Here is a 26,783-nt window from a genome sequence, read left to right on the forward strand (position 1 = left end):
TGTATCAATGTTTACAAATTCTAAGTAAATTAGAGGACTTTTATGGTATTGTAATAGTGTCTTAATTAATGATTAAGAAAAGATTAGCATTTCTACTTATTGTGGTTATGGTGAAATGAATGGTATTTTTTTTGGTTGGAAGATATCAGAGTAGGATCAAAGTCTAGTATATAATTTTAATGGTAAGGGCTAAAAAAAAAAAAAATCCTAATATGCACAATCAATTAAGACACTAATTCCTTGGTAAGTTATAACTGTGAGAGGAAAATAAAATTTTTAAGAAGTATTTATTGTATTATGAATTGCTAACACCAAATTTTACCCCCTCTCCCATTTCAAAACATCAGGCCATCTACTAATCCATAAATATTGATGTTTCACATACTTCATAGAGTAGCTTAAACATACCAGCATAAGAAATAATTAGTATTACATAGTAATTTCCTTTGCCATAGGAATAAATGTTGGACAAAGTCTGGAAACATTTTATTTTCCAATTTGAATTACAGTAATTTTGCCACAGACCACAGCACTAGTGCATGTGTTACTTTAGACATGCTCTAAGAACAAAACAAAAAATTACTGCAAAAATACATGTCACCAATGTGGAACACACTCAGATTTGTATAAAAGTACTGAACTAATATCCCAAAAAGAGGTATATGTAAACAGTACATAAGGAAGAAATAGTTTTAATATGAAACAGTCATTTAAGTCACATACATCATGATAAGAAGCAGGACTTTCTTTTATAAAAGATATTTTAACTAACAAGCAACATCATCTATATCACCTACAGAACAAGAAAAGTACGTCTTTAGAATTAGTTTTAATATAATTGCAAGTAATGTATTTTGACAAACTGACAAAGATGAAGCTTATCCATTGGGTTTCATTAAAAATTTTCAAAGAAATACAGGCAGCCTCTGATGTCCTCACGTCTGGCTTAGAGATAGCCACTTTTCATTTCCCCTAGACCATATGTCTTGGGAGATGTTAATGCCAGCCCTACTCCAGGAGTATCTCTAAACTTCCACCTCGGTACCAAGAGTTAGAAAAATGCAGATGTGACTTCTATACTGTTCTACTGGATAAACAGGATAGGGGAACGGGGGAAGTTACTCATTTTGGAAATGAGAAGAAACCTCTGAGTTCAAAAGTTGAGGAAAGAAAACTGTAAAAAAGTCCCAACAATCTAAAGGAAATTGGGAAATACTCTCAAGACAGCATCCATCAATTTGATAAAAATACTGCTTCCCACAGTGCCTGAAATGTGGTCATATTTTCTGAAATCTTATTAGATAAAAATTCATCCTGAACTAATAAGCAGTCTTAAAAAAAAAAAAAAAAAGGTTTAATCCCACTTTCTTCACTATCTTCATTCGCATCTTGGTGGAAAACATTTTGCCCTTAAAATCTAGCCAGCCATAAGCACAGAAAAAATGGGAATTCTGAATAGAGGAAAGATAAAATTTTGAAGCATAGAGCATCCAGTAAGGGAAAAGGCAAGTTGGCTTATATAGTATTCCACCGGAGGGTTTAGGATGGTAAGAGGACAACTAAGAAACACTAACACCAAGAAACTTAACTTTCCTGAATCCCATCAGGAAAAAGGAAAGGCCTCTCTTTCTTTCTACCTCCTACACTGATTGGTTCCCTAAAGAAAACTGAGTGCTCAGCATGATACTATTGGTTAACTACATTATGGTTTAAATAAGCCTTATGAGCTTTCCTAACAATCTAATCATTTTATATAATGTTCCAAACCACTATTTACAAATGACCTTTGGGAGCCTGGATGCTCTTAATTGAACTTTTTAATTAAAAAAAAATCTAAAATAGCACAAATGTTCATGCATATGAAACCTCTGTACACTGTTAAAAAACAAAATCCAAAAATTCTTTAGAGCTCCCTTAAAAAAAATCATTACTTACATTTTTCTTTTTACTATTAAATACAATTACTATAGTATACTGGACAATAGCCACTAACACTTTTAATATGTTCAAGACAAACAAGTTTGAAAGAATACTAGATGAAGACTCCTGATCCTTATTAAGATGATTGAAGTCAGCAGAATTCATGGTGACCCACACTACTGAGGTTTTTTCCTACCAGTAGGCAGAGTTGGAAGTCTTAAAAAAATCTTTATCTTGGTTAATCTACGAAGAATAAGCCCTACTGCAAGAGAAATCTTGCTTTATGTACATAATCTTCTAATTTGGATAACCAGAATCATGATAGCAATACTCTAGAAGTATTTCACACCAAAGGAAAACACCGATCACAAAACTAATTCTAAGCACTCTATCTGAAGAATAATTTTTCTTTTACAAGCTTAACTGTTTCAGCATTACTGAGTCCAGTAGCATCCAGAAGTAAGTAGACTAGGAATTCTCTCGTGAAATGAATAAAGCAAGTTCTGGGAAAGGAACTGATGCTTTAAAACTATCAGCAACCTAGCTGTCGTGAGAGAGCCTAGCTGCTGAAAGTTAGCCAGTCTGAACTTAGACAAAACTTGAGAATATAGGAGAAACCACGATTTCCTGCTCAGTTGTGTGTGTGTGTGTGTGTGTGTGTGTGTGTGTGTCTTTGCGTGTATGTGTGCATGTGGGATGAGGTCTTTCAGTGAAGGAAAAAGATTACATAAGAAAAGGTGCAATGCTACTGGAAGATTATTCCACCTATGTACATTTCTTTCCATTACTGGATATTTGAAAATGTTTAGGGCAGCTCATCACTTGTCCTAACAAAGCTGTATCAATTTGTATTAATAGCCTTCTTTGGGTCAAATTGGACATTCTTATATTTCATCACTTTTCCTATCAAAAACCATCTAATTTTTGACTTAGTGTCATACAGAGACAAATGTGGAACTAGTTAAGAAAAGTAATTTGAATACATGAAAACATTCACAAACTATGATTATAGTTTGCCTACGACTCGCTGTCAGTCAACCACGGGTTTTTCTTTGAATATTTACAGACTCTTACTTAAATAAGGTGCTCTGAAGATCTAAATACTTGAATAAAAATTCACTTGTAAGTTTTTAAAAACAACTATTTGGAAATGGAAAAGAATCACATTACAAATCAAGTACCTTTAGACTAGCCTGGGAGAGGTTACTTCACTTTCACAAAATAACCACTGAAACTGTAAGCAACAGATGGCTTAAGAAACTGCATAATCAATTTTAACCTTAAGTACAACTCAAGTACTACCATGTAAAATGTTAACTCCTGAGGACACTGGAAGGTTCTACTCAATATCTATCTAAACTATATTGTCATAAAAACCATGATCTGATGCTAGAACTGGGCTTACAGCATGCAGTGCATCATTTCTTCAAAATCAGCACTCACTAGGATTTCAAGAACAACATAACTAGGTCCTTAAACATTTAGAAAATCGTGTATTTCTAATATAAAGTAAGCAAAATGGGATCTTCAAGTATGCTACTGAACACATCAAATGTTAGAGTCAACCAAAAATACTGCATTTTAACCTGCTTCAATTGGTAAAGTTGTCACACCAAGGAGTACCTAGTATTAAAGTTCATATCACTTCATTTCCTAAAATTGTAAAGATATATAATTTACAACTACATTGAAAATATTTTGTACTCACCTCTAACTAGTCACAGGTAAATGGAGAAAACCTTCTACTACCTTGTACCATATGAAATTGCTGTTTTTGTAGGTCAAAATTAAAACACTGTATTTAAAAAAATAAGTTTTATTCAATCAAAATATGCATCATGAGCATTAATAATTTTCTTCTAGTAGGATATTAAATATTTCATTTTTATAAAATTTGTCATTTCTTCAGCTATATAAATTGTTCATATCCCTCCAATTACTGCTTCTTAATTGGAGAACATGTTGTTTCTTAAAAAAAGCTTCAAATGATGAAAAAGATGGTAGTTCGCTGGGTAAAGGTCTGGTGATTATAATGGACATGACAAAATTTAATGTCCCAATTCAATTAACTTTGCTTTAGTGGCTTGTGACATGTGAGGTCAAGTGCTGTCATGTAAAAGTGTGGGCTCATGTTTATTAACCAAAGGATGTTTTTTTTAATCAAAATTTTCACGCACAATTTTAGTTTCTTGGTGATATGCTGCCACTGCTGTTTCACTAGGGTTTAAACAGTAGTGATTAATTCTTCTTTCGCAGATCACCACATGGACTTCAGAACTTTTTTGGTCACAATATGATAATGATGGTGCAAGTCTGGGAGCTTCACCAACATCCAACCATCGTATGAACTACTATCAATTGTTATACAGTATCTTGTGGGGGGGGGTTGTTTTTTGTGGGTTTTGTTTTGTTTTTGGGGGGGGTTTTTGGTCACAGGTCATGATCCGCTCTAAAAACAGGTTTCCACTGAAGTTTTGAATCTTAACAGTACACCTCTGACTGTCTCTGTTCTTGATCATCTCCCAGGAGGATGTTCTTGGGTCCGTCTTTACACTTTCCCCAGTCACAATAGAAACTCTGTCTACTTCAAGGCCTTGAAATTGTCGTTTGTAAGTTAGCTTTCACCCTGGCTCTTAATTGGTCTTTACTCAAAATGGATTCTGATCTCCCCTGAGGCTTGTCTTTGAATCCAGATCCCCAGAAAAAGACTTTCCAAACCACCACTGAGCAGTTCTTTCACCAGCTGAGCCTTCTAAGGCCAACTTGATGTTTCCACCTATGTCATTTGCAGTTATGTCCTGGCTTGAAATCATATTAAAAGAAGTATTTGCAATTCTTCCGAGGATACTATGTTATTTCTCTGGAAAACAATAACAAAACAACTCAATAATCAAAGGAAATGGAATGAAGAGCTTAATACTATTATAATTCTAAACAGCACAACTAGAAACATACTTCACTTCAACTCTACTAACTGCAGTCATTTTTCAACTGATCTAATAATATTAGCAATTTCATGTGGTACAATCCACAAGTTAATCAACAAATACTTACTGAGCATCTACTATATACTAACATCTGTCTCATATCTGTACAAACATATCTTGAAAAGACTGACTTGAAAATAGGAACGTCACTAATTTCAAGGACCCTAGTGGGAAGAAATCTGGTAACATATCTATTATTTTTTAAAACATCCATTAAAATGTATGCTTTCTTCCATGTTATAACTACACATAGTTTTTTCTGAAAACATGTCAAATAGATCCTTGAAAAATTTTTTGAACCATTTAATGTAATATTGCCAAAGTTCAGCTCTGCAATGTACATTTTTCAATGATTCTAACTTTTAAAAGTCAAAATTTGCCTATATTTGCTATATATTATTTTGAAGCTTCAAGAGGCTTTTTTATGATTAACAACAACAACTAACATTTATTTGTATAGTACTTTCTAAAGCACCCCCATATACATTATTCTCATTTAAGATAGCAAACAAAGACAACACAAAATTTGCACTGGTAATGAAGTAGAATATTAATAAAAACTAAAAGGTAAATAATCTTTTTGTGTGTGCATTTAAAAAAATAATGTAAAACATTAAAATCCTGTGTCACTGAACCTCTGTAAGACACAGGAAGAAAAAAAACAAAAAACCCTTTAGTTAATGCCGGTGATTAAGCATCACTGCCCACTGCAGGTGGACCAAAAGTTTCCCGAGTACGCATCAACTGGACATCCTTGTCAGCCATACAGGTATCACAGCCCCATACTGCTGATGCCTCTGCAGTCAGGAGACCATAAGCGGTTTCAGTCATTCCAGTGCAGATCCGATGAAACCACTTCTGACAAGAGGCTTCACACAAGATGGCATCCTGATCATCATTCACTTCGTTTGTACAAATTCCACAAGGATACACTGGGTCAGAAGAAGAATGGCCATGACGGCTTGGGTGGAGAGAGGATTTATTGCTTTTTTCAGTGGTGCATGTATCTGGGGCAGCTCTAGGTTGTCGTGGCTTATTCTGTGTCCCATTTGCATGGCTGTTATTTGTAGCTTCTGCGGTACTCGAACGGCTAGCCTCTTGATTTACTGCATTGTTTCGATTAACATTTTTTAACTCAATATTACTCTGATTCACTGTGTCATCCATATTTAAGTGAGGTGGATGAGCAGAGGAATTTTGATTAGTGTTTTTGGTTGCTCCTTGACTAAAGTCTTGTTTTTGGGGTGGTGCTTTTGCTTGACTGAAAGTGTTTGGGGGAGGAATAAAAGAATGATTAGATTCTAACGGAGAAGTAAAATTTGAGTTATTTCCAGGGACAAAGTTAGACGCCAAGTCAGGGTTAGACACTTGGTTAGCATTCTGTGGAGGAATCTGATTGAAGTTTTCAGCAGGATTTTGTCGAAAATGTTGATTAGGCATGTTAACATTCTGACTTAGTGCATTATTATAAGATGGATTTCCAAAGCTTGAATTATCATGTGGCCCAAAGTTAAAAGCATGAGGTCGATTAAAACCCATGCCCAAAGGATTCTGCGGAAATGGGTGTGGTTGATTCCTGAGTGAGTAAGGACCACAGTATGGGGAAGACATTCTTGGAGGAACGTGAGGTGGCATTCTGAATGTGCTATAGCCTCCAAAGCCAGGATAACCAGGGCCAAGATATGGATTTGATGAAGGCAGTGGTTTATAGGAAATAGTATTATAGTTGTCATCAAATGGATTAGCAGCCACTAGATGGTCAGAGTTTGGATTTGGTGGTGGAGCATACTCAGACAATGGAGGAAAAGAAGGCCCCTGAAATGAGAATGTAGAATAAAGTACATGTTTCGATCAAAGAAGTCATTAAAACTGTTATCTTAACACGTAACAACCTAGCTTTAATCAAATTTCTCTTGCTATGTTATGAAAATCTAATTCTTCATTTGACCTTTCAATTCCAAATAGTTTTCATATTTAATTATATTTAATGATTAAAATGTGTAGATTTCTTCCTTTAGGAAAGGAAAGAAGGTATGCTTTTCTGAGCTCAAACTCATTGTTACTTCAAATTCCAAAGGTATTTAAGCTTCAAAAGAAGCTTCATTATATAACTTTCGTTTAATATGCTTAACTATAATTCTAGAATCTTTCACTTAAACCATAAAATTAAGTAACAATAAACAGGATCTAAGTTTTTTTACTAGCTTAACTTCAGGGAGTAGCTATTAAAGTATTCCCCAAGCACTATGCTCTTGGCCTCAGAATGGAAAAATAAACTTCCAGTTTTAGTCACACTGCAAGTTTAACAGATGGTGGCCAAAATGGAAAAAAGTAATCTGTATACACATCATACTTCCTCTCAGTCTTTAAAAGAAAAAGAGTGCTTCAAATTCACAGGGGATAAAAGCACAGAGGCCTGTTTTTATAACGATTATCCAAGCACAGGTTATACATAAAAGATACTTCCACCATGACCGCTTAATGATACATATGTACTACTGAATTATTATAGCAGCTGAACACTGCTTCAGGTTAAACCTGTGTCCCCAGATTTTACAATCTTTTAGCAGGAGTACAGGTATCTATGCTTTTTAAGTTAGATTTAAGAATAAGCATTTTAATTTGTCTGCCTACACTTCCTTCTTGCAATACCCACTTTAGGCCTATAGGCCAACAATAGCCACTGGTTGCAGAGTAAAAAAAAAAAAAAAAAATCACTGCAGAATTCACGATTAGGTTATGAATGAGGATAGGAAACAAACTCATGACCAAATTTAAATTTACCTCATCAGCTTGATCTTATCAGTGAACAAAAACTGTTATTAGAGAAAATGTCAATTTACCTGTGTATTTGTCTTGCGTTTTTTCTTGTCTGGGCTTCCTAGTTGTACACCTGGTCCTCCTAACCCATCCAGTCCACTATCACCACCTAAAAAAAAAAAAAAAATTCCAGATAACATTTCCACTTGTAACTGAAATCACTTTACATCTTTCACAGCAATATCTATCATAATTACCTGTTAATATGTGTTCTATTTTTGTTAGGTAAAAGCAATACTAAGCTTTTTTAAAAAAAATCTTTGTTCTTCAAAAAGTCTTCCCCATAATTTCAGCCAGAAACATTCATCTCTACTTCCATAGTATTTTTTATTATTCTTTCAGTGAGAAAGTCTCCATCCTACACTTGAAGCTTTAGTCATCTGGTTTCTTATCCTGGAGGCAACCACTAGTTTTTGCTCTATCTTTCAGAAGATAATCTAGATAAATTCCAGCATGGTATCTTTTGCGGGGAGTACACAAACCATGGCATGCATACTATACACAATGTTCTCTACACCTTGCTTTCTTCTTGAAAATCATTCCACATAATTACATACAGAACTGCTCTATCACCTAATAACTGAGTATTATTTCATGGTATGATTGTACCATAATTCATTAAACTAGCTCCCTCCCTATTGATGGATATTTAGGTTGTTTCCAAAATTTTGCTGTCTGCAATGAAAATCTATGTACAAGTGTCTTAAATACATGTACAAATCATTCTTAGAACTGGAATTATGGCATTAAAGGTATGTAGCCTTTAAATTCTTAAAGGTATGGTCCAAGTACAACAATGTATGTATTATTTTCTCAACAGTATACAATCAAACAAAAGCAAAAGCTTGAAAGTTTATCAGTAGAATTTTTTTCCATTACAAAAACACTTCTTATTATGGAGGATTCTGATTATTACAAGAATAGACAGAATAAAATTATGTATGCATATATAGATACACATTTGTAATAGATTAATAAATAAGTTCAGTGAGTTGAGAATTAGAGGAGACCTACTCACACATGTGGATTCTGAGAAAAGGGGTATTTAAACTGAGACCTACAGGATAAAAAAATAAAATAAAAATAAAATAAAATAAATAAACTGAGACTTACAGGAGGATAACAAATCTCTCATGTAAACAGCATAAGGAGAGAACAGCATGTGTAAAGATTCTTAAGTAGAAAGAAGCCCGATGTGTTTGAGAAATTTAAAAGAGGCCAGTGTGTTAAGGGACTCTGGACAGTGCCACTAGAAGAGTTAAAGAGATAGGTAGGGACCAGATCATTTAGAGCAGTATGGACAGAATGTGTCCCCTCAAAATTCTTTTTTTTTTTTTTTAAAGATTTATTTATTTATTTACTTGACAGAGAGATAGAGAGCACAAGTAGGCAGAGTGTCAGGCAGAGGGGAAGGGAGAAGCAGGTTCTCTGCTGAGCAGGGAGCCTGATGCGGGGCTCGATCCCAGGACTCTGGGATCATGACCTGAGCTGAAGGCAGCTGCTTAACCAACTGAGCCACCCAGGCGCCCCTCAAAATTCTTATTTTGAAGCCCTACCCCACAGCATGATGGTATTTGAATGTAGGGCCCTTGGGAGGTAATGAAGATTACATCAGGTCATGAGGGTCAGGCCCTTAAGATGTGATTAGTGGCCTTAGGAGAAAGAAGAGTCTGTTCTCCACCGCTCCCCTCTAAGTACAAACACAGGAAAGGCCATGTGAGGACACGGGCGAGAAGGTGGGCATCTGCAAACCAGAAAGAGAGCACTCACCAGGAAGTGAATTGGCTAGCACCTTAATCTTGGACTTCCCAGCCTCCAAACTGTGGGAAAATAAATTTCTGTTGTTGAAGCCACCCCGTCTATGATACTTTGTTCTTGCAGCCCAAGCAGACTAAGACACAACGCCTTGTAGTTTATGCTAAGGAATGTGAATTTTATCTGAAGAACAGCGGATGATCATTTAAGGGTTTTGAGCAGGAAAGTGGTATGATTTAAGTTTTAGAAGTATTATATTAGCAGTTGTGTTGAGAATTAATTGATGGTGGGACAGGGGTAGGAGCAGGGAGATCAGTCTTTTACAGTAATAGTTCAGGAAAAGAAATGGTACTTGACAATAAAGAGAAATCAGTGTGTTGGACAAAGACCCCCACCTAACAAAATGCAAAGCAGATATCTCTAGGAGCTATTTAGAGAAGCCTATATACTATGAAGGTGAAAAACTGACAAACGGTAACAAAATTCAGTAAGGATTCTGGATGTTAAATTAATATTTAAACATAAGAAGCTTTTTTACACACAAACTAAAACCAGTCAAAAGATAGAGTAGAAGAAAAGTTTTCATTTATAGGAACAAAACTAAACTAAAATAGCAATAAATTTAAAAAATGCACAAGATCAGTATGAATAAAAACCTTCAAAAGGTCTATATTGAGAGACACGGAGGAATACTTCTAATAATTGGAAAGGTAGTCCCTGTTCTGGCTAGACAACTAGAACAAAATTACATTGTTTTTTACCTCACTTATTATCCCAAACAGCCTTTTTGTGCCCTCCTCAGACACATTAGCACCAGGCATTTGAATCCCAGGCCCACGGGGCCCACCCTCAGAGTCCAGAGGCATTAATACTAGAATAAGCAGCACCTCCTTCTCAGAGATCTGAGTTTTAACTCCACAGGGCCCCTACTGTGAATTTATATATTCTAATAATTCCAACTTCTCTCCTGTGGCGTCAGGAATGGTAGCTGCTTCCCACAGTCGATACCTCTGTGAAAACTTTAGTATCCTATTTTGCCACCAGTTTAACGTCTGTTAACAATACCTTATATTAAATTCTATTAAAAATAACTGGTATGGTTTCTATCTCTGACTAGACCCTGACTGATACATATCTCAAGTGCCACCAGCCAGAAACTGTCATTACTACTAAGTTAACATCATTCCACACATCTAGCTTATTACCTACCTACTTACTTCCGTGAATACAGAGCAATAGTAACACCTTTACAAAGATGGGATACTATTTTTAAATAAAAACATTAAATTTTAACTTTATTATAATGTAATAAAGGAAAAAAGAAATGAATTAAACTATAGAATATGTTAAATATTTCTTTACCATAAGAGAAGTTTTTGGAAAGAATCCTCTAAGAAAAGACATCAAGGAAAACATTAAGTTCGAAAAATGTATGTCTTTTCTTTTCTTAATTTTCTTAATTTTAGATAGCATTCATGGAACTTTGAATGTTTAAGATAATATGGTATCATATCTTATTCTACTTTTTCCATCCCATTTCCATCCATCTACTTTTTGTATCTCTGATTCAATTCTTTATTTCAGCTAAATTTTCTTTTATCACATCTTTGAACACTTTTTCTGCTCTTTGTTGAGTGCTCTATTTTGGGGGCACTAGTTATCATTATGCTAGAGAAATTTTTAGCACCATATCTATTAGTAAGCTTTTGTTGTATTAATCATCCTGTCTTTGAACTCTTGCTTTTATTTTTGTTTTGTTTTTTCATTAAGGTCTACCACTTGACGTACATTGAAATCTTTCCTTCTGTCTTTTAGGTTATGGGTCTTCATCTTCTGCATGCTATTTCTTTTCCTTCTTTTTTTTTGTTAATTCATTAGTTTGCTATAGTATGTTTGCACAGTTATGCTTTTATTATCTTGCAATTCTGTCTAGATCTTTTATTTCCTCTGATTTAACATGGGTGACTTTCTGACTCTCTTTTTTTCACATCTAAGATTACTTGGTTTAGGTAATATGCTTTATCTACTGAGATAATCATGTGATTTTTCCCCTTTAAATTATTTTAATATTCAACTCAAAACTGACATTCTTGAAGTAAAGCCAACTTACTCACTTTTATACAAATGTTATCATTTTCATGTGACTGGATATGCTATTATCTCTTTTGAACACTTGCCTATATTAGTAAGATTAACCTCTTGTGTTTCCGTGGAACATCCAGGTTTTTAATTCTGACATTTTGTTAAAGGCACGTCTACCTAGTCAGGGGGTGTAGTAACTCACTCACATGGGAGGTTTCCTGTGTTCCCTGATTCAGTTTGTATCCCTGGAGACTTTTCTGTCACAGACAGTCCTCTTTTTTTTTTTTTTTTTAACTTTTTGTTTCATTCATTTTTTTCTTACTCAAAAGAATGAGAATATAAAGAATAGTCATTTAATTTCCTTCTCTCCAGACTTGGGGTTATTAATAAGAATTCTCAAAATTCTATAAATCACTAATAGCTTTCAAGGGCAGAGGTTGTCTTAGAACCTAAGACAGTGCATTTTGCACTGTTTCAGAATTACATTATTGGGCTGTGCCACTTCCTTTGTTTGCCACTGTTGCTGCACATTTTTGCTCTTTTTCAAAAATGGCTTTGGTTCATTTCACTTGGAATTTAAAAAGAGATTCTGTAGTTTTGTTCTACCATCTTAACTTAGAAGTCTATATCTGACTGTATCTATGTTCTTTAACTCAATCTTCATTAACAGCCTAAGAGGTAGGTAAGTCATCCCCACTTTTTAAAGGAAGAAAAAGAAACAGAATGCAAAGGAGTCATACCACTGATAAAAAGCAGCACGGAAATCTAAAACCAGGGTTTTGTTTCCTTTTGCTTTTAAGTTTTTGAGGATATTCACAAGGTTGTACAACCATTACCACTATTTAATGCCAGAACATTATCATCACCCCATCATGTACTCATTAGCAGTCATTTCCCAGTCCCCCAGGCCCTAGCAGTCATGAATCTACTTATACATATTTATGTATTCTGGATATGTTATATAAATGGAATCATACAATATGTGGCGGCTTTTTGTGTCTTGTTTCACTTACACTAGAGTAATGTTTTCAAGGTTTATCCATGTTATATTATGTATTATTTCCTTTTTATAGCCGAATAATATTCCATTGTAGAGATATACCACATTATATTATCCATTGATCAGCTGGTGAACAACTTGAGTTTTTCTACTTTTTGGCTACTAAGAATAATGCTGCTATGAATATTTATGTACAAGTTTTTATATAAACATATGTTTTCAATTCTCTTGGGTATATACCTGGTAATAGAATCACTGGGCGATATGGTATCTCTTAAGTTTAACGTTTTGAGGAACTGCCCAACTGCTCTACATAGTGGCTGCACTATTCTACATTCCCACCTGCTAAGTCTGAGGGTTCCAATTTCTTCACATCCTCCCCAACACTTATTTTGTTTCTTTTTAATTTAATTTTTTTAAAGATTTTTTTAGAGAGAGAGAGAGCAGGGGTATGGGCAGAGAGAGAGGGAGAGAATCCAAAGTAGACTCCCCATTAAGTGTGGAGCCTGACACAGGGCAGAATCTCACAACTCTGAGATCATGACCTGAGTGGAAACCAAGAGTCAGATGCTCAACTGACTGACTCTCCTCTGTTTGTATTTTCAATGTAGCCTAGAATTCTAGAAAGTATAAACTGGTATCTCATTGTGGTTTTAATCAGCATATTCAAAATTACTAAGGATGTTGAACACCTTTTCATATACTTATTGATCTATATATATTTTTTCTTTGAAGAAATGCCTATTACAGTCATTTGTCTATTTTTTTTGTTAAGTTGTTTATCTTTTTTGTTAAGTTGTAAGAATTCTATATATATTCTGGATACTAGTCTGTTACCAGTAATAAGATTTTCAAATATTTTCTTCTAGTCTGTGGCATGTCTTTTCACTTTGATAGTGTCCTTTGACACATGTTTTTAATTTTGATGAACTCCAATTTATCTATTTTTCTTTTGTTTGGGTAAAACTAGATTTATATACTTCTAAGATACTAGTTTGCCTCCCTAAAATCTTATACACATACTGTCTTCTTCAGTGGACCACAAAAGACAAAAATGAAAACTTCTAGTTCAAACTAAAGGAACTCCTATTTTTAAATTCTTTGATGTGGTAGTAATCCCATTTCAGTAGATGGTAAGTAAAGAACTAATAGTGAGATCCAGTCCACCCCTCAAAGCCATTGATTCAAAATCTGATGGTTCAGGAATGATTGAATCTATTACTAATTTATAACTACCCAGTAGCCCATATAAAATGAACTGATGATTCCATATTAACAAATCGTATTCACTTTTCCTTAACAGTATATACTGACATGCTGAGCAGAGAAATGTGTTGTTCTCAAATATGAATACCTAGAAATTTTGATGAGTGTGGTAGGGAAAAAGAATTAGCAATGATTTTAGAGGTCAAATAATAAAGTGGTTATATAAATAAACAAAGGTACCAAACAACAAAGTCCTGTATTTCCTAACATCTGTCATGGATATTTCACTATAACAAAAATATAAAAAGAAAAATGTAATTCCTAAAAATAAAAACAATTACTAATAAATTAATCTCTAATCTCCAATCTAGAAGATATAAATTCCCACTCATAGCATTAAGAATACTGAATAATTATAATTTTACAATTAAAATGCTGTAATTTAAAGATGGACAAAAAGTACTTAATTAATGGTATGTACATCTCTGTTCACTTTCCAAAAATTTAATAACAATTGCTTGTATTCACTATAAGGCAAGGCTCTGACATTTGCAGCTATTTAAATAAACATTATTTTCAAGTAATCTGTGAGTAAAAGCACCTTAAATTCTTTTTAGAAACTGACTTTCATGGTATTAATTTTTTATTTAGGAGTCTAACATTTCCCTCCATAAAGCAAATCTTCAAGTTCCACTGGTGTCTATTGCTCCATTTGTTATTCATCTAAAGAGTTAACTACATAACATCTTCAATGGTTCTGACTCTTGGCCTTACCTGGGTCCTTCCTGCTGCTACCTGTAACACTGGTGGTTCTTCTCTGTGAGGTAATCATTATGTTAGATCAGAATCACAGACATTAGGGCTAATTAGAATACAAGCTACCAAGAATTTCCATGATTCTCACTCTTTAAGGATAAAGTAAAAGGTCAGAATCCAGGGAACGGGAAAACAGTGGTTACAGAGCTAGTCGTTTAGGTTACCCTAAGAACTTCTGGTACCAAAGCTTCTCTCCAGCTGCTCTATATACCTGCCGTTAGCTCTGCAAGGTAAACCATGACTACTCAGTCAGGAGCTGAGAGCTGTGGGGCAGAGAACCAAGAAAAAGTAAACTGTCAAAGCTCATTGTTAACACTGGCCACTGTGATACTTTTAATCTGTTAATACTTGAATTTCTTTCTTTTTTTTTCCTTGTAAGTTTTATTTATTTATTTTTTAAACCTTTTTTTATTATGTTATGTTAGTCATCATACATTACATCATTAGTTTTTGATGTAGTGTTCCATGATTCATTGTTTGCGCATAACACCCAGTGCTCCATTCAATACGTGCCCTCTTTAATACCCATCACCAGGCTAACCCATCCCCCCACCCCCCTCCCCTCTAGAACCCTCAGTTTGTTTCTCAGAGTCCATAGTCTCTCCTGATTGTCTCCCCCTCCGATTATCTCATCTCTGCACTCCTACCTGCCCAGTGACCTCTGAATGCACAAGGGGAACAGGTGTGGGAAAGGGTGATGACAAAAATGGAACAAGAAGCCTCGTTCATCTTAAGAAAGCAAAGAAATTTTATCTCTTTAGATATTATCACCCTACATCATGCCACTCAATCTCAATTAAACAAAATAATTCTCTTATCTCTCCTTTACCCTTTAACCCTATCTGGAGCTGGAAGTTGAAGTATGTGTCTCTTCACAGTCTTATTGGAGAGTCTCATCTATTAAACAAGGCAATTTTTTCTCATCTAAAGAATCTACAAATTAAAGATTTTTTAATATGAAATCTATTTGTAAGTATAAAATTATTTTTTCTATCTGTAAGTACTTTTTATTTTTGTAAACTGTGGATTATTTGCTCTAGGAGTTTTATGTATTTTTATGTTCTAATTACATTATATATTATATATATTCCACCTTTTTATTTCTTCTGTTAAAGCATCTACTTCAGCCTCCAAGTCCTTAAAAAGGAAGTGAGGGCATTGTTCTGTACACTAGATAGTGGCATGCCTCTTATGTCATTTAAATTTTCATTTTTTAACTTCACTTTATTTGCAATAATGGTTTGGTTTGTGATATTGACAGTTCTCATAAATAATGTGACTGTATTATTTTAACATATTTTATAATGCGGTTCCAATCCAAGATGGTGATGTAGGAAGACCTTGAACTCAGCTCCTTCATGGACACACCAACTTACACCTATTTATTGAGCAATTCCTTTTGAAGAACAACTGAGGGCTGACTGAACAGCTTCTGCACAATATAAGAGACCACATAGAAAACATATGCGCCCCTATGCTCATTGCAGCATTATTTACAATAGCCAAGATACAGAAGCAACCTAAGTGTCCACTGCTGGGTGAATGCATAAAGAAGATGGGACACACGGCCACACACAAACACACACACACACACACACACCCTACACTGGAATATCACTCAGCCATAAAAAAGAATGAGATCTTGCCATTTAGGACAGCACGTGTGGACCTAGAGGGCATTATACTAAGTAAAATAAGCCAGACAGAAAAAAGCAAATACCATGTGATTTCACTTTTATGTGGAATCTAAAAAACAAAACAAACAAGAAAAGCAGAAACAGACCCATAAATACAGAGAACAAACTGGTGGCTGGTAGAGGGGAGGGGGAGAGAGGAAGGGAAAAGTGGGCGAAGGGGAGTGGGAAATTCAGGCTTCCAGTGATGGAATGAATAAGTCAGGGGGATAAAAGGTCCAGCACAGGGAATACAGTCAACAAGAGTACTGTAATAGCACTATACGGTGATAGATGGTAGCTACACTTGTGGTGAGCACAGTGTAACACAGAGTTGTCAAATTACTATGTTGTACACCTGAAAGTAACGTAACACTGTGTGTCAACTCTACTTCAATGAAATTTTTAATAATATTTTACATTTTGTTTCCTTCAAAAACAGCTTTGCTTCAAGAGTAGTTCAAATAAGTATGCATTCTAATTACTATGCTGATTCAATGACACAGAGTCTGTGTCCCTCCCAAAATTTACTTGTTGAAATCCTAATCCCCAGTTTGATGGTACTTTGGAGGAGGGGCTGTGGGAGGTGATGAGACCGTGCCCTCATGAAAGGAATTAGTGTCCCTATAAAACAGACCTGGGAGGGCTCCTTTGGCCCTTCCGCATGTTATAACACAATAAGAAGACTGCCCAGGAAGCAGGCCCTCACCAGATACAAAATCTGCTGACAGCTTGATCTTGGACTTCCTAGCCTCCAGAATTGTGCCAAATAAATTGCTATTGTTTATAAGCCACCCAGTCTATGGTATTCTGTTACAGCAGCCTGAACTGACTAGGGCAGTGCTTAAATAAGCTGCCTGGCACACAGTGGACACTCAAATATTAGTTTTCATTTTGCTTTCCTTTAGACTAAACTATACCATAATTTCACTTCATTTCAGTTTCTATAGTATTTAACACCCTATCAAAAGATCTAGTATCAAGCACTGTCAACACACTCAGTGGACAAATATCAGTTTTTCATAATAGCACAGAAGTCTGGGATATAATGTCAGTTTATTCTATCATTTACTATGGATGTGAACATCTTAGCTAACAGCTTTGCCTTCACCTGAAACATGTACTTCTGTTAACACTGGTCTCTACCACTGAATGGCAATATTATGAATTAATATGTCAATACAGTATTATAAGAAATGGCCTTATATGACTGAAATGAAAATGCCATTATACTCTTTTAGAATGCAAGGCAGAAAGTGTCTGCCATGTGATGCCCAGAACCTAGATCAATCTGGGCATGTAATAAATATTAAATTCTGAAAACCTTCAACATCTGTGATTTAAGGTTTCAAATATTTGTGATTCTTGTACCAGCTGTTCTCCCCCAGGCTAATGATCTTTTTATTACTGAGGTGCATGAGGTTTAAAGTTGCTAACAAATGTAAAGCTTATAGGAGGGTGGGTGGATGGCATTCATGTGTGAAGCTGACTCTATATAATAATGCCTCTAATAATAAACTTACTTTAGTAACAAAGTCAACCAAATTTTTAAACAAAAAACTTCAGAAATAAAGGAGAACAAAACTGCAAATATTCATAAAAATCGTGTAATAAACAGCTTGTACCTGTTTCAGCAAAATTGTGAAATATGAGGGGTTTCTGCTTTTATAATTTTTTTGGTTCATTGTCTTTTCCATAAAGGGAGAGAACCTTTATTTCTGTTCAGTTCGTATCCACTCCCAATCAAAACAAGAAAAAATATGCTGTCTTTTACTTATTAATTGATTAAATACCTAAAAGTGAATGTCGATCACATTACTTGTATTTTAGACTGTGTATTTTAGAATGTATATTCTATTTCTGATTTTAAAAGTAAACAGATAACTTAGAATGTACCAGGCACTGCTTTAAGTGCTTTATATACATTAACACATTTAATCCTTTAAAGAACTCTATGAGATAAATACAAGTATTATTCTCGTTTTGCATGAGGAAATTGATGTACAGAGAGGTTAAGTAACTTGCCAAAGACCACACAGATAGTAAACAGTAAAAATGGGATACGATCCCAGCAGCGAGGCTCCAGAGACAAATGCCGTACTATTTCTCAACATTGCTATTAACATGTCTATAGAGACTGGCAATAGGAAAGGAGACCTGAAATCACTCTTGACCATACATTAGGGATGCCTTGAAGGTAAAGATGACTTAGACCCCTTAAATTGCCTGGAATAAGACTGTTAGAAGAGAGAATTGTGTAATCTTCCCAAGAGATAACTCCTCCCCACTTCTGGGGAAAGCAAACTAGGAAGACTAAATTACCTAAGTTATTGAAACCTCTTTGTTAACACTCATCAAATTAGATTTCAGAAACATCTGTTGAGCTTATTTAAGTACACAAATAAAAATAATAATTCCTCCCTATAAGGATCCCATAATCTAGAGAAAAATTTTGTCTTTCTTTTTTTGAAACTCTTAAATTGAATGCGATAAATATCATGATAGACATGAGCACAGGATGTTGAGGGAACATAAGGATGTCCCATCTAATTTTGACTGAGGGAGGGAGTATCAGGAAACACATCCTGGGAGGTTTCAACAAAGTTGATGCCGTGAGAATGAGTATCCTACCAAAGGTGGGGAAAAAAGAGGGCAAGCCTAACAGAAGGAACAGAATGTGCAAAGAAAGGTTCAAAGGCAAGAGAAACCATGACAACATCTAGAAAGGAAATGTGATTATCTCAGACCTGGACACAGGAGAGCGTTTCATGGACTATGAAGGATGGAGAACTAAGGGGTAGGCCTGGACCAAAAAGAACCAATATAAGAAGGTTGGATTTTTATCCAAAGATAATGGGGAACCACTAAAGAATTTTACAGAAAAAAAGAGTAACATGACTGAATTGTGTTTTGGAGCACACTGGCCATGGAACACAGTAACTAAGACTTTCAGCCCTAGAGTTTAGTTCTAGCTTTGTCACTTACTAGCTGGGTAAACTTGAATGTTATTTAACCACGTAGTACTTGACCTCTCTGAGCACCAGTTCGTCAACTGTAAACCTAGAATGATAATAATAACAACTAACTCAAAGGGTTCTTTTTTTTTTTTTTTTTTAAAGATTTTATGTATTTATTTGACAGAGACACAGCGAGAGAGGGATCACAAGCAGGGGGAGAGGGAGAGGGAGAAGCAGGCTTCCCGCCGAGCAGGGAGCCCGATGCGGGGCTCGATCCCAGGACCCTGGGACCATGACCCGAGCCAAAAGCAGACGCTTAACGACTGAGCCACCCAGGCGCCCCACTCAAAGGGTTCTTGATAGGATTAAACAAGACATCCATTTAAAACAATTAACAAACTGCTTGGTAAGTACTCAATAGATAGTAGTTATTTATCACCAGCAGTAGCAATGTGGAAAATAGATTAAGAGGGACAAAACAGGAGGCCAGGAAACCAGTGAGAGGCCTATGATAATAATCAAAAAGATAAAGTCTGAACTAAAGAAGTGGTTATAGAAAGGCCAAGGAGATGGTGGGTTCAAAACATAGTAAGGAGACAAATATTCTAGGACCCTGGGCAAGTGTTGGGTGGGAATGGGAGATGGGTTTGGGTCACTGGATAAATGATGTTCACCAAGACAGGGAATGTGGGAGAAAGAGCACACTGGACATCTCACAGATAGATACATTTCAGTCAACAGGCTAAAAACAAAATTCATTTATCTTCCCCTCATAAATCCGCTCTTCCTTTTATATTTCTGTGACACTATTCTCTGTTGGTTCTTCTCTTCTACCTCTCAGGCTACTCCTTCACGTTCTGCTCTTCAGGGTCCTCTTTTCCCTTTTGTCTTCTAAGTATTAGCGTTCCTAAAGTTGCTTTTCTCAATGCTTTTCTCTTCTCACTTTTCACTCTCACAGGTGAGCTATCTTCTCCCAAGGCATCAATTAGTACTCACTTGTTTACTGATAACTTCCAGGTCTCTATTTCTGGCTCAGCCCACTTTCCTCAGTTCCAAACCATGTTTATCCATTGTGCACACTGAAACATCTCAGGGGGATATTCATGTAATGTGTTGAAAAACAAACTACTTTCCTGATAATCTGCCCAGCCCTTATATGTACCAATTAAAAAATAAAACAACAAAACCCCCTAAAATCTTTCCTTTAGACTTCCACTGGCTCTTCCTCTCCACTTTATGACTACGTAAATTACGTTTCTTCTCCAACCTTAATCCAAATCCTCCATACACTCACTCTACATGGCCTACATTTTTTAGTAAAGTCTACTTTTACTACTTTTATGATATCTCTATGCTATTATCCCATTCTAAAACACATCCCAATCTCTCCAGTGTTTAACCAGCTAACTCTGGTTAAAAACACTTCATCTGGAATGAATCCTCAACTTCCTTCTTCATCTCTAAATTTCTGTCTTTCTTCACTCTTTTTTTTCCTCCAAGACTACCTCTTCATTTCATTCAAACCTTGATGCTATTTCCCTTCTCTCACCTACAGAGACCTGGCTTTTGAGAAAGAAGCCTTTTCTGTCTCATCTCTAGCTTCCCACATCGAGTGCCTAGCACATGGTACTTATTTAAAAACATGTATTGAATGCTTTATTAATGAATTATCCTCTCTTCTGCTGCTTTTCAGTTTCTCCCCTCTCAGTTTCTCCCCCTTACAGTTCTTCTGTAAGTCTACCAGTATGTTTGTCTTTTTTCAAAGGAAATATAAAGACACTTTCTCTTAACTCTATCTTTCCAAGCTATTGGCTATGTCTTTCTACCACCAAGCTTCTTTACATCACATCTTTATCACTTAAATTTCACTACTTGAAAATGTGGTTTTCTCCCAGAAGTGCCTTCTTAAAACCACTGCTGACTTACTAGACCTTTTTCTCATCCCCCATCCTCCTTGCTGCTCTTTCTACATCATTTCCACAAAGGAACCCTCACTGCTTCTTAGAACACTTCTCCAGGAGGCATTCCTTGATTCCCTTAAAGATAGGTTATATGTTCCATTTTCCTGTAGATGATCACAGCACTTCTCATGCTGTTTGTAACTACTTATTTGTCTGCATCCTAAAGATTTCTTGAAGACAGAATTATGCCTTCTTAATCAATATTTCCACTGTCTGGTGCTATGACTGCTCAATAAATATTTGCTGAATAAAGGAATGGATATTGTGATCAGATCAACACCTAAGAGTTCTAAGAATACTGGATAATGAGAATGTTGGTTAAAATAAGGATGACAGGTAACATTCTAAGAGAACAGACAATCAAAAATCAGCATAAACATATCAATGAGTTACTTCATGTATTCACTCATTCATTCATTTGGCATTTACTGCAGGCAAAGCAATGAGGGGAGAAATAGAAAGATAACCAAGATATTGTACCTATCTTCATGGATCTTTTTTAAAATCAAGGTCTGAGGGACTGGGGATGGTAACAACTGATAGAAAATAAGAGTAAGATACTTTGCCACTAAATAGCAATTCTGAATCTAATATTAAAATATCAGGACAAGTTTAGAAGACCACAAATCAGCTTCCTCTTGTCCACTCACCTTTTCAATCTAGGTCTATCATCAGCAGTTCTCAAACCTTAGTAAGTATAAGGAACACGGGGGATCTTGTTAAAGATGTAGAGAAATCTCCCAGAAATCCTGATTCTGTGGGCCCAGAAACCTACATTTTTAAAAATATCCCAGGGAATATGATACTTTTGATCTATACAGTATACTACTGATAAAGTCCTTAGTCATTCATGTTGTCATAATTTTGCCATGTCTGAGTTCCATCTATAATACTATTTGCTTAATGATTTCTTTAAATTGAAACTGTGTGTGTGTATATTGGCCTTATCCTAAACAAGAGGTTTGATGACTTATATTTTTTATAATACATATGAAATAAATACATAACTATTTAAATCTGTCTGTATACATGGGTGGATGGGAAACAGTTTAAGAAGCACGGCTCACAGTTTATGTTCTGCAAAGACCACATCCTGCATGCACTCTTAGGATATAAATTACAACAAAAAGTTGCAGAGCAGTCAAGTTCAGCAGAACTGTGCTTCAGAAGAACTCATGCAGATATTCTGGTACCTTTTATAAAATAATCCAAAAATGTTTTAAAAATTGTTATAGCCTGGTGATGGGTATTAAAGAGGGCACATACTGCATGGAGCATGCAAACAATGAATCATGGAACACTACATCAAAAACTAATGATGTAATGTATGGTGATTAACACCATATAATAAAATAAAATTTAAAAAATAAATAAATAAATAAATAAAATGGAAAAAAAATTGTTATAGCCACAACAAAGTGACTTATTGTAAAAACCCCTCCTCATATTGACTTTTTATTTTAAAAAGTGCTTTCTTTGCCTTTTATTCTGGTACTTAACTCGCAGAATATTCTTGAGCTGACACCTGAGCCAACGACAAACAGCTAAGCCACCAAACTTAAAAGCAGTAGCTGGAACAAAATAAAGATAGATCTGTGCTCTTGACCTACAATAAAATACCCATCCATTTTATTCAAAATTACATTTGATTAAGACTGATAATTGAGTTCAAAGGTATAAACTTGAGAGCCCTCTTTCTTTTTCCTTCAACCCCAAAGTAATTTATAATAATAGGCAAAAGAATACGGCAAGAATATCAGAGGAATAACTGTATCTCAGGAAAGTCTATTCCTTAAAGGGTTTGGCAACTCAAAACCACAAATAGAAAAGAAAGCCGAAATAGAAAACCTATGCTGATATTAAGCCTTAAAAACAATATTCTGCTCTAAATTATGTTTTTGCTTAAATGGCTAAGAAAATCAATCTCTACCTAAATACTCAAGTGATGTTTTTTGGATACCACATTGTCACTGTGTTATAATCCAGTTCTCTAGGTTTAATCTCTAGTCACGTGGAACAAAAACATAGATGAATGACCGTGGTTCTTGACCTCTACATCACTTAAGTCAATTGGAAATTTACCTTACTACTTACTGATTTATAAAGCACTTTATCCTGTTTGGATGGAAGGATTATTGCAATAGCCTCCTAACTAGCTTCCCTGCCTCAGCCCTTGTTCCCTATAGTCTACTCTCCACAGAGCAGCCAAAAAAACCCTGTTAAAAATATAATTCTTGGGCCGCCTGGGTGGCTCAGTCAGTTAAGCGGCTGCCTTGGGCTCAGGTCATGATCTTGGGGTCCTGGGATTGAGCCCCTGCTCAGCAGGGAGTCTGCTTCTCCCTCTCTTTCTGCCCCTCCTCCCCCTATGCATGTGCACTCTTTCTCTCAAATCAATAAAATCTTAAATATATACATACACACACACACACACACACACACACACACACACACACCTCTTCTCACCCTATCTTTCTCTTCAGCTCATACTACTCTCCCTTTGCTCATTCTCTGCTGGTTACCATAACTTCTTTGCTGTTGCTTGAATACACTAGGCAAATTCCAGACCCAGGGCTTTTGCACTTGCTGTTCCTTTTGCTGAAACTGCTCTTCCTAGACTGCTCTTCCCACACATATCTATATGGCTCTAGTCTATCACTTCCTTTGGTCCTGGCTCAAACATCATCTTCCACATGAGTCCTCTTACACATAATCCACACCTCTCCACCTCTGATGTATTTCCTAACCACTTTACCTGCTTTGTTTATCTCCAGAGCACTTACTATTTGCCATTCTATACCTTTTGTTCATTATCTGTTTAGAGTGTGAACTCCTGCCAGGTGAAGACTCTTTCTGCTTTGTTCACTGTTGTACCCCAGTGCCAAGAACATTGCATAGCACACAGTACATGTTCAATAAATATTTGCTTAATGAACAAACAGTGTTATTTCAACTTTGGGACTTTCAGCCTTAACCCTATTTAGAGCTGAAAATAAAAACTGGAGGATATCCCCCAAATTTCCAGCCGTATCTGGCATCTGTGAACTTACATGCATTATCTTTTGTCTGGTACAGCGTTCCCTCCGATTTTTCTCAGATAGTAAGGCAGCAGGAAATTTCCTAACTAGTGTGCAAGGAAGAAGCAAACCAATCACGTATAAAATTGATTTTAGGTGATTTGATTCTTACCCACGAGGCAATAAAGAAAATGCCTTTTGAATTTATATAGTGTCTCCTCTTAAACCCGAGCAAAATAAGCTGTATATTTGTTGCCTTTGAGGTGGGAAGGGGGCTGGGAGAGACGCGAAGGCCCGGTACACCTTCCTCAAAGCGTCAACTCTTGAGCAGTCCAACTTACTTTTTGGGGGGTGGGCATCGTTCGTGGTCTCTGCCGGGGGGTGTTTCTTTCTCACCCTTCGAGGTGCCTATTGTGCTGTCTCGCGAATGAGCTAAGGTGGGAGAGGAGCGGGGTACCGAGGGATGCTGAGCGCGGCTTCAACTGCCGCCTAACACAAAGTCGAGGCGGCGAGGGCTCCGCGCGGGCGTCTGGGGCGAGCGGGCTCCGGGGCCGCGCGCCTCGAACCGCAGCCTCGGCCCCGGGGCGCAGGCGGGACGCGCGGGCTGCGCGGAGTTAGGCCCGGACAGAGCCCCGTGGCCTCCCAGCGGCCGGGCACGCGGCCCCCGCGCACCCCACTCACCCCGATCCCCCCAATCCCGTGCCCTTCCCGGTTACCTCGAACTCTCTTCAGCGAAATGGGATCCTTCTCCTGTTCTGCTGACATTACAGACCGCAAAGCATGACTCCCCCCCAGGCCGCGGGAATTCGGTCTCTTTGATGCTGCGGCGGCGGCTCCTCCTCCTCGCGGGGCCGCTGCGGCTGCGAGGCGAGCCTCCGAGCCGAGGCGCGGCCGAGGGCGGCGGGGACGCCGGCCGACTTTGCAAAGTTTGGGAGGAAGACGAGGCCTCGGGGCGGCCGGGCGGCGAGCGGGGGCTGGCCGGGCTCAGCGGCGGCGGCCGGGAGCGCGGCCTGGGGGCGGCCCCCCGCCCGGGGCCGGCATGTGCGGAGGACGAGTGCGCCGCCGCCGCCGCCTCCTCCCACTCCTTCTTCTTCTTCTTCGCAGCCGCCGCCGCCGCCTCGGGAGCCGCTGACAGAGGAGGCAGGAGGCGGGCGGCCGGGCCCTGGCGGCGCACTCACAGCGCCCTCTGAGGAGGAGGTCTGCGCTCTCGCCGCTCCCGAGTCGCAGACACAAAAGCCCCCAGCCTGGAGCCGCCTGCAAAACGCGCTCTGGGGCGGGCGAAGGACGTGGCGCGGCCCCGCGGCTTCCCCGCCCTGAGCTCCCCAGCCCCGCGCGGGGACGGACTTCGGGGGGCGGGGGCCGCTGCCTGGTCCCGCGGCGCCTGCCGCCGCCGCCGCCGCCGTCTCGCGCTCCGCCTCGGCCCAGCCCCCACGGCCCGCGCGCGCCTTTCGCTCCGCGCCGGGACTCGCGGGCCCGCGGCCCTCGTAGCCGGGGCGGGCAGTCGCGCGCCGAGGGGCCGCCCCGCCCAGCCCCGCGCCCGGCCTCCCCCGCCGCCCGCCAGGCCTGAGGACGCCCGGCTCTGCGGCCGGCTCTTCCCGGCCGCGCTCCTGCGAGGAAATGGCATCTGCGAACTTCGTCGGAGGCCACAGCAGGCATCTTGGCCTCGCAGCCAGGGATCTGAAAGAGGAACGTAGGATCCGAGAAAACTTTGTAAGCGGGAGCTGGAGAGTTCTCGGCCGGCTTGTGGAGATCCACGTTCCCCGACTCGGTGTCCGTGGTCTGGACACCTGTTTGTTGAATGCCCCAACTTCAAGTTTTAATGACCTGACTCTTCAAGAAAAGAGCGATGAGGACTTTAATACAAGAGAGGAGGGTGGGTAGGAGCGGTGAGAAGACTGGACCTGATTTAGACGTTACATTTTAGGAGAAGGAACCCCAGTGTGATAGTACATTGGATTTGGTCACTGATTCACACTCATCAGTTGGGCTGTGTGACCTGAAGCAACCTAGTAACCTCTCTGAGTTATGATCTTTAAAAGGCAGTGGAGCTGCATCTCTGAGGTCTCTTCTAGTTCTGACATTCTTTGACTTACTTTTACAAAACTGTTGTCCCTGTTTGTTAGGTTTTCCAGTAATCCTACGAAAGAGAATCTGTAGGTGCAGGCTCTAATATTCAATCAGGTGAGACACTGGGCTTATTTTGATGTTAGAATCACTGAAAAGCACTCATTCATATGAGGACTAACCACAAACAAAAGGAGTCTCATCCCTGCGGAGACAAGACTCAAAACTCACTCAACTGCACATACAGTATCGGAAAAAAACAGAAGTAAACATGAAGCCAACGTATAGTCTTAGCAACTACATAATAGCCAAGCAGCATAGCCTCAGAATCAGCTTTAAAAGGATAGGGTATGTCCGGGGGACAAATTTTACCCTTTCTCTAGTAAGTTTTGAGAAAATTTCTCATTAGAAGATCCAGACTAGGATAGGCTGGGGAAAATTTTGTACAGCAGGCACATCGAAAGAGAAGCCCATCCTCCTCCCCACCCCACCCCCCAGCAGCTAGAATGTAAGCTCCATGCAGGCAGG

General features: G+C 38.0%; 1 protein-coding gene across 1 annotated transcript; it reads right to left on the reverse strand.

The window, feature by feature from the left end:
* Positions 1-4,299: 4,299 nt before the first annotated feature.
* On the reverse strand, positions 4,300-25,382 carry PYGO1 (pygopus family PHD finger 1). The gene is made up of 3 exons (XM_032417593.1): positions 24,908-25,382; positions 7,751-7,836; positions 4,300-6,722 (listed from the first exon to the last, which is right to left on the reverse strand). Exons 1-3 carry the CDS (start codon positions 24,954-24,956, stop codon positions 5,598-5,600), a joined length of 1,260 nt encoding a protein of 419 aa, XP_032273484.1. The 5' UTR covers positions 24,957-25,382; the 3' UTR covers positions 4,300-5,597.
* Positions 25,383-26,783: the final 1,401 nt, after the last annotated feature.

Source organism: Phoca vitulina, unplaced genomic scaffold (assembly GCF_004348235.1).
Source record: "Phoca vitulina isolate PV1807 unplaced genomic scaffold, GSC_HSeal_1.0 scaffold20, whole genome shotgun sequence".
Lineage (NCBI taxonomy): Eukaryota > Metazoa > Chordata > Mammalia > Carnivora > Phocidae > Phoca > Phoca vitulina.

What these genes read in the sequence shown, in the direction of transcription:
- PYGO1 (XM_032417593.1), bottom strand. Translation starts at nt 24,956, where the DNA reads ATGTCAGCAGAACAGGAGAAGGATCCCATTTCGCTGAAGAGAGTTCGA. An exon ending in TTCGCTGAAGAGAGTTCGAG is followed by an intron (nt 7,837 to 24,907) that starts GTAACCGGGAAG and finishes TTTTTTTTTTAG; the next exon opens with GTGGTGATAGTGGACTGGAT. An exon ending in AACGCAAGACAAATACACAG is followed by an intron (nt 6,723 to 7,750) that starts GTAAATTGACAT and finishes TTCTCATTTCAG; the next exon opens with GGGCCTTCTTTTCCTCCATT.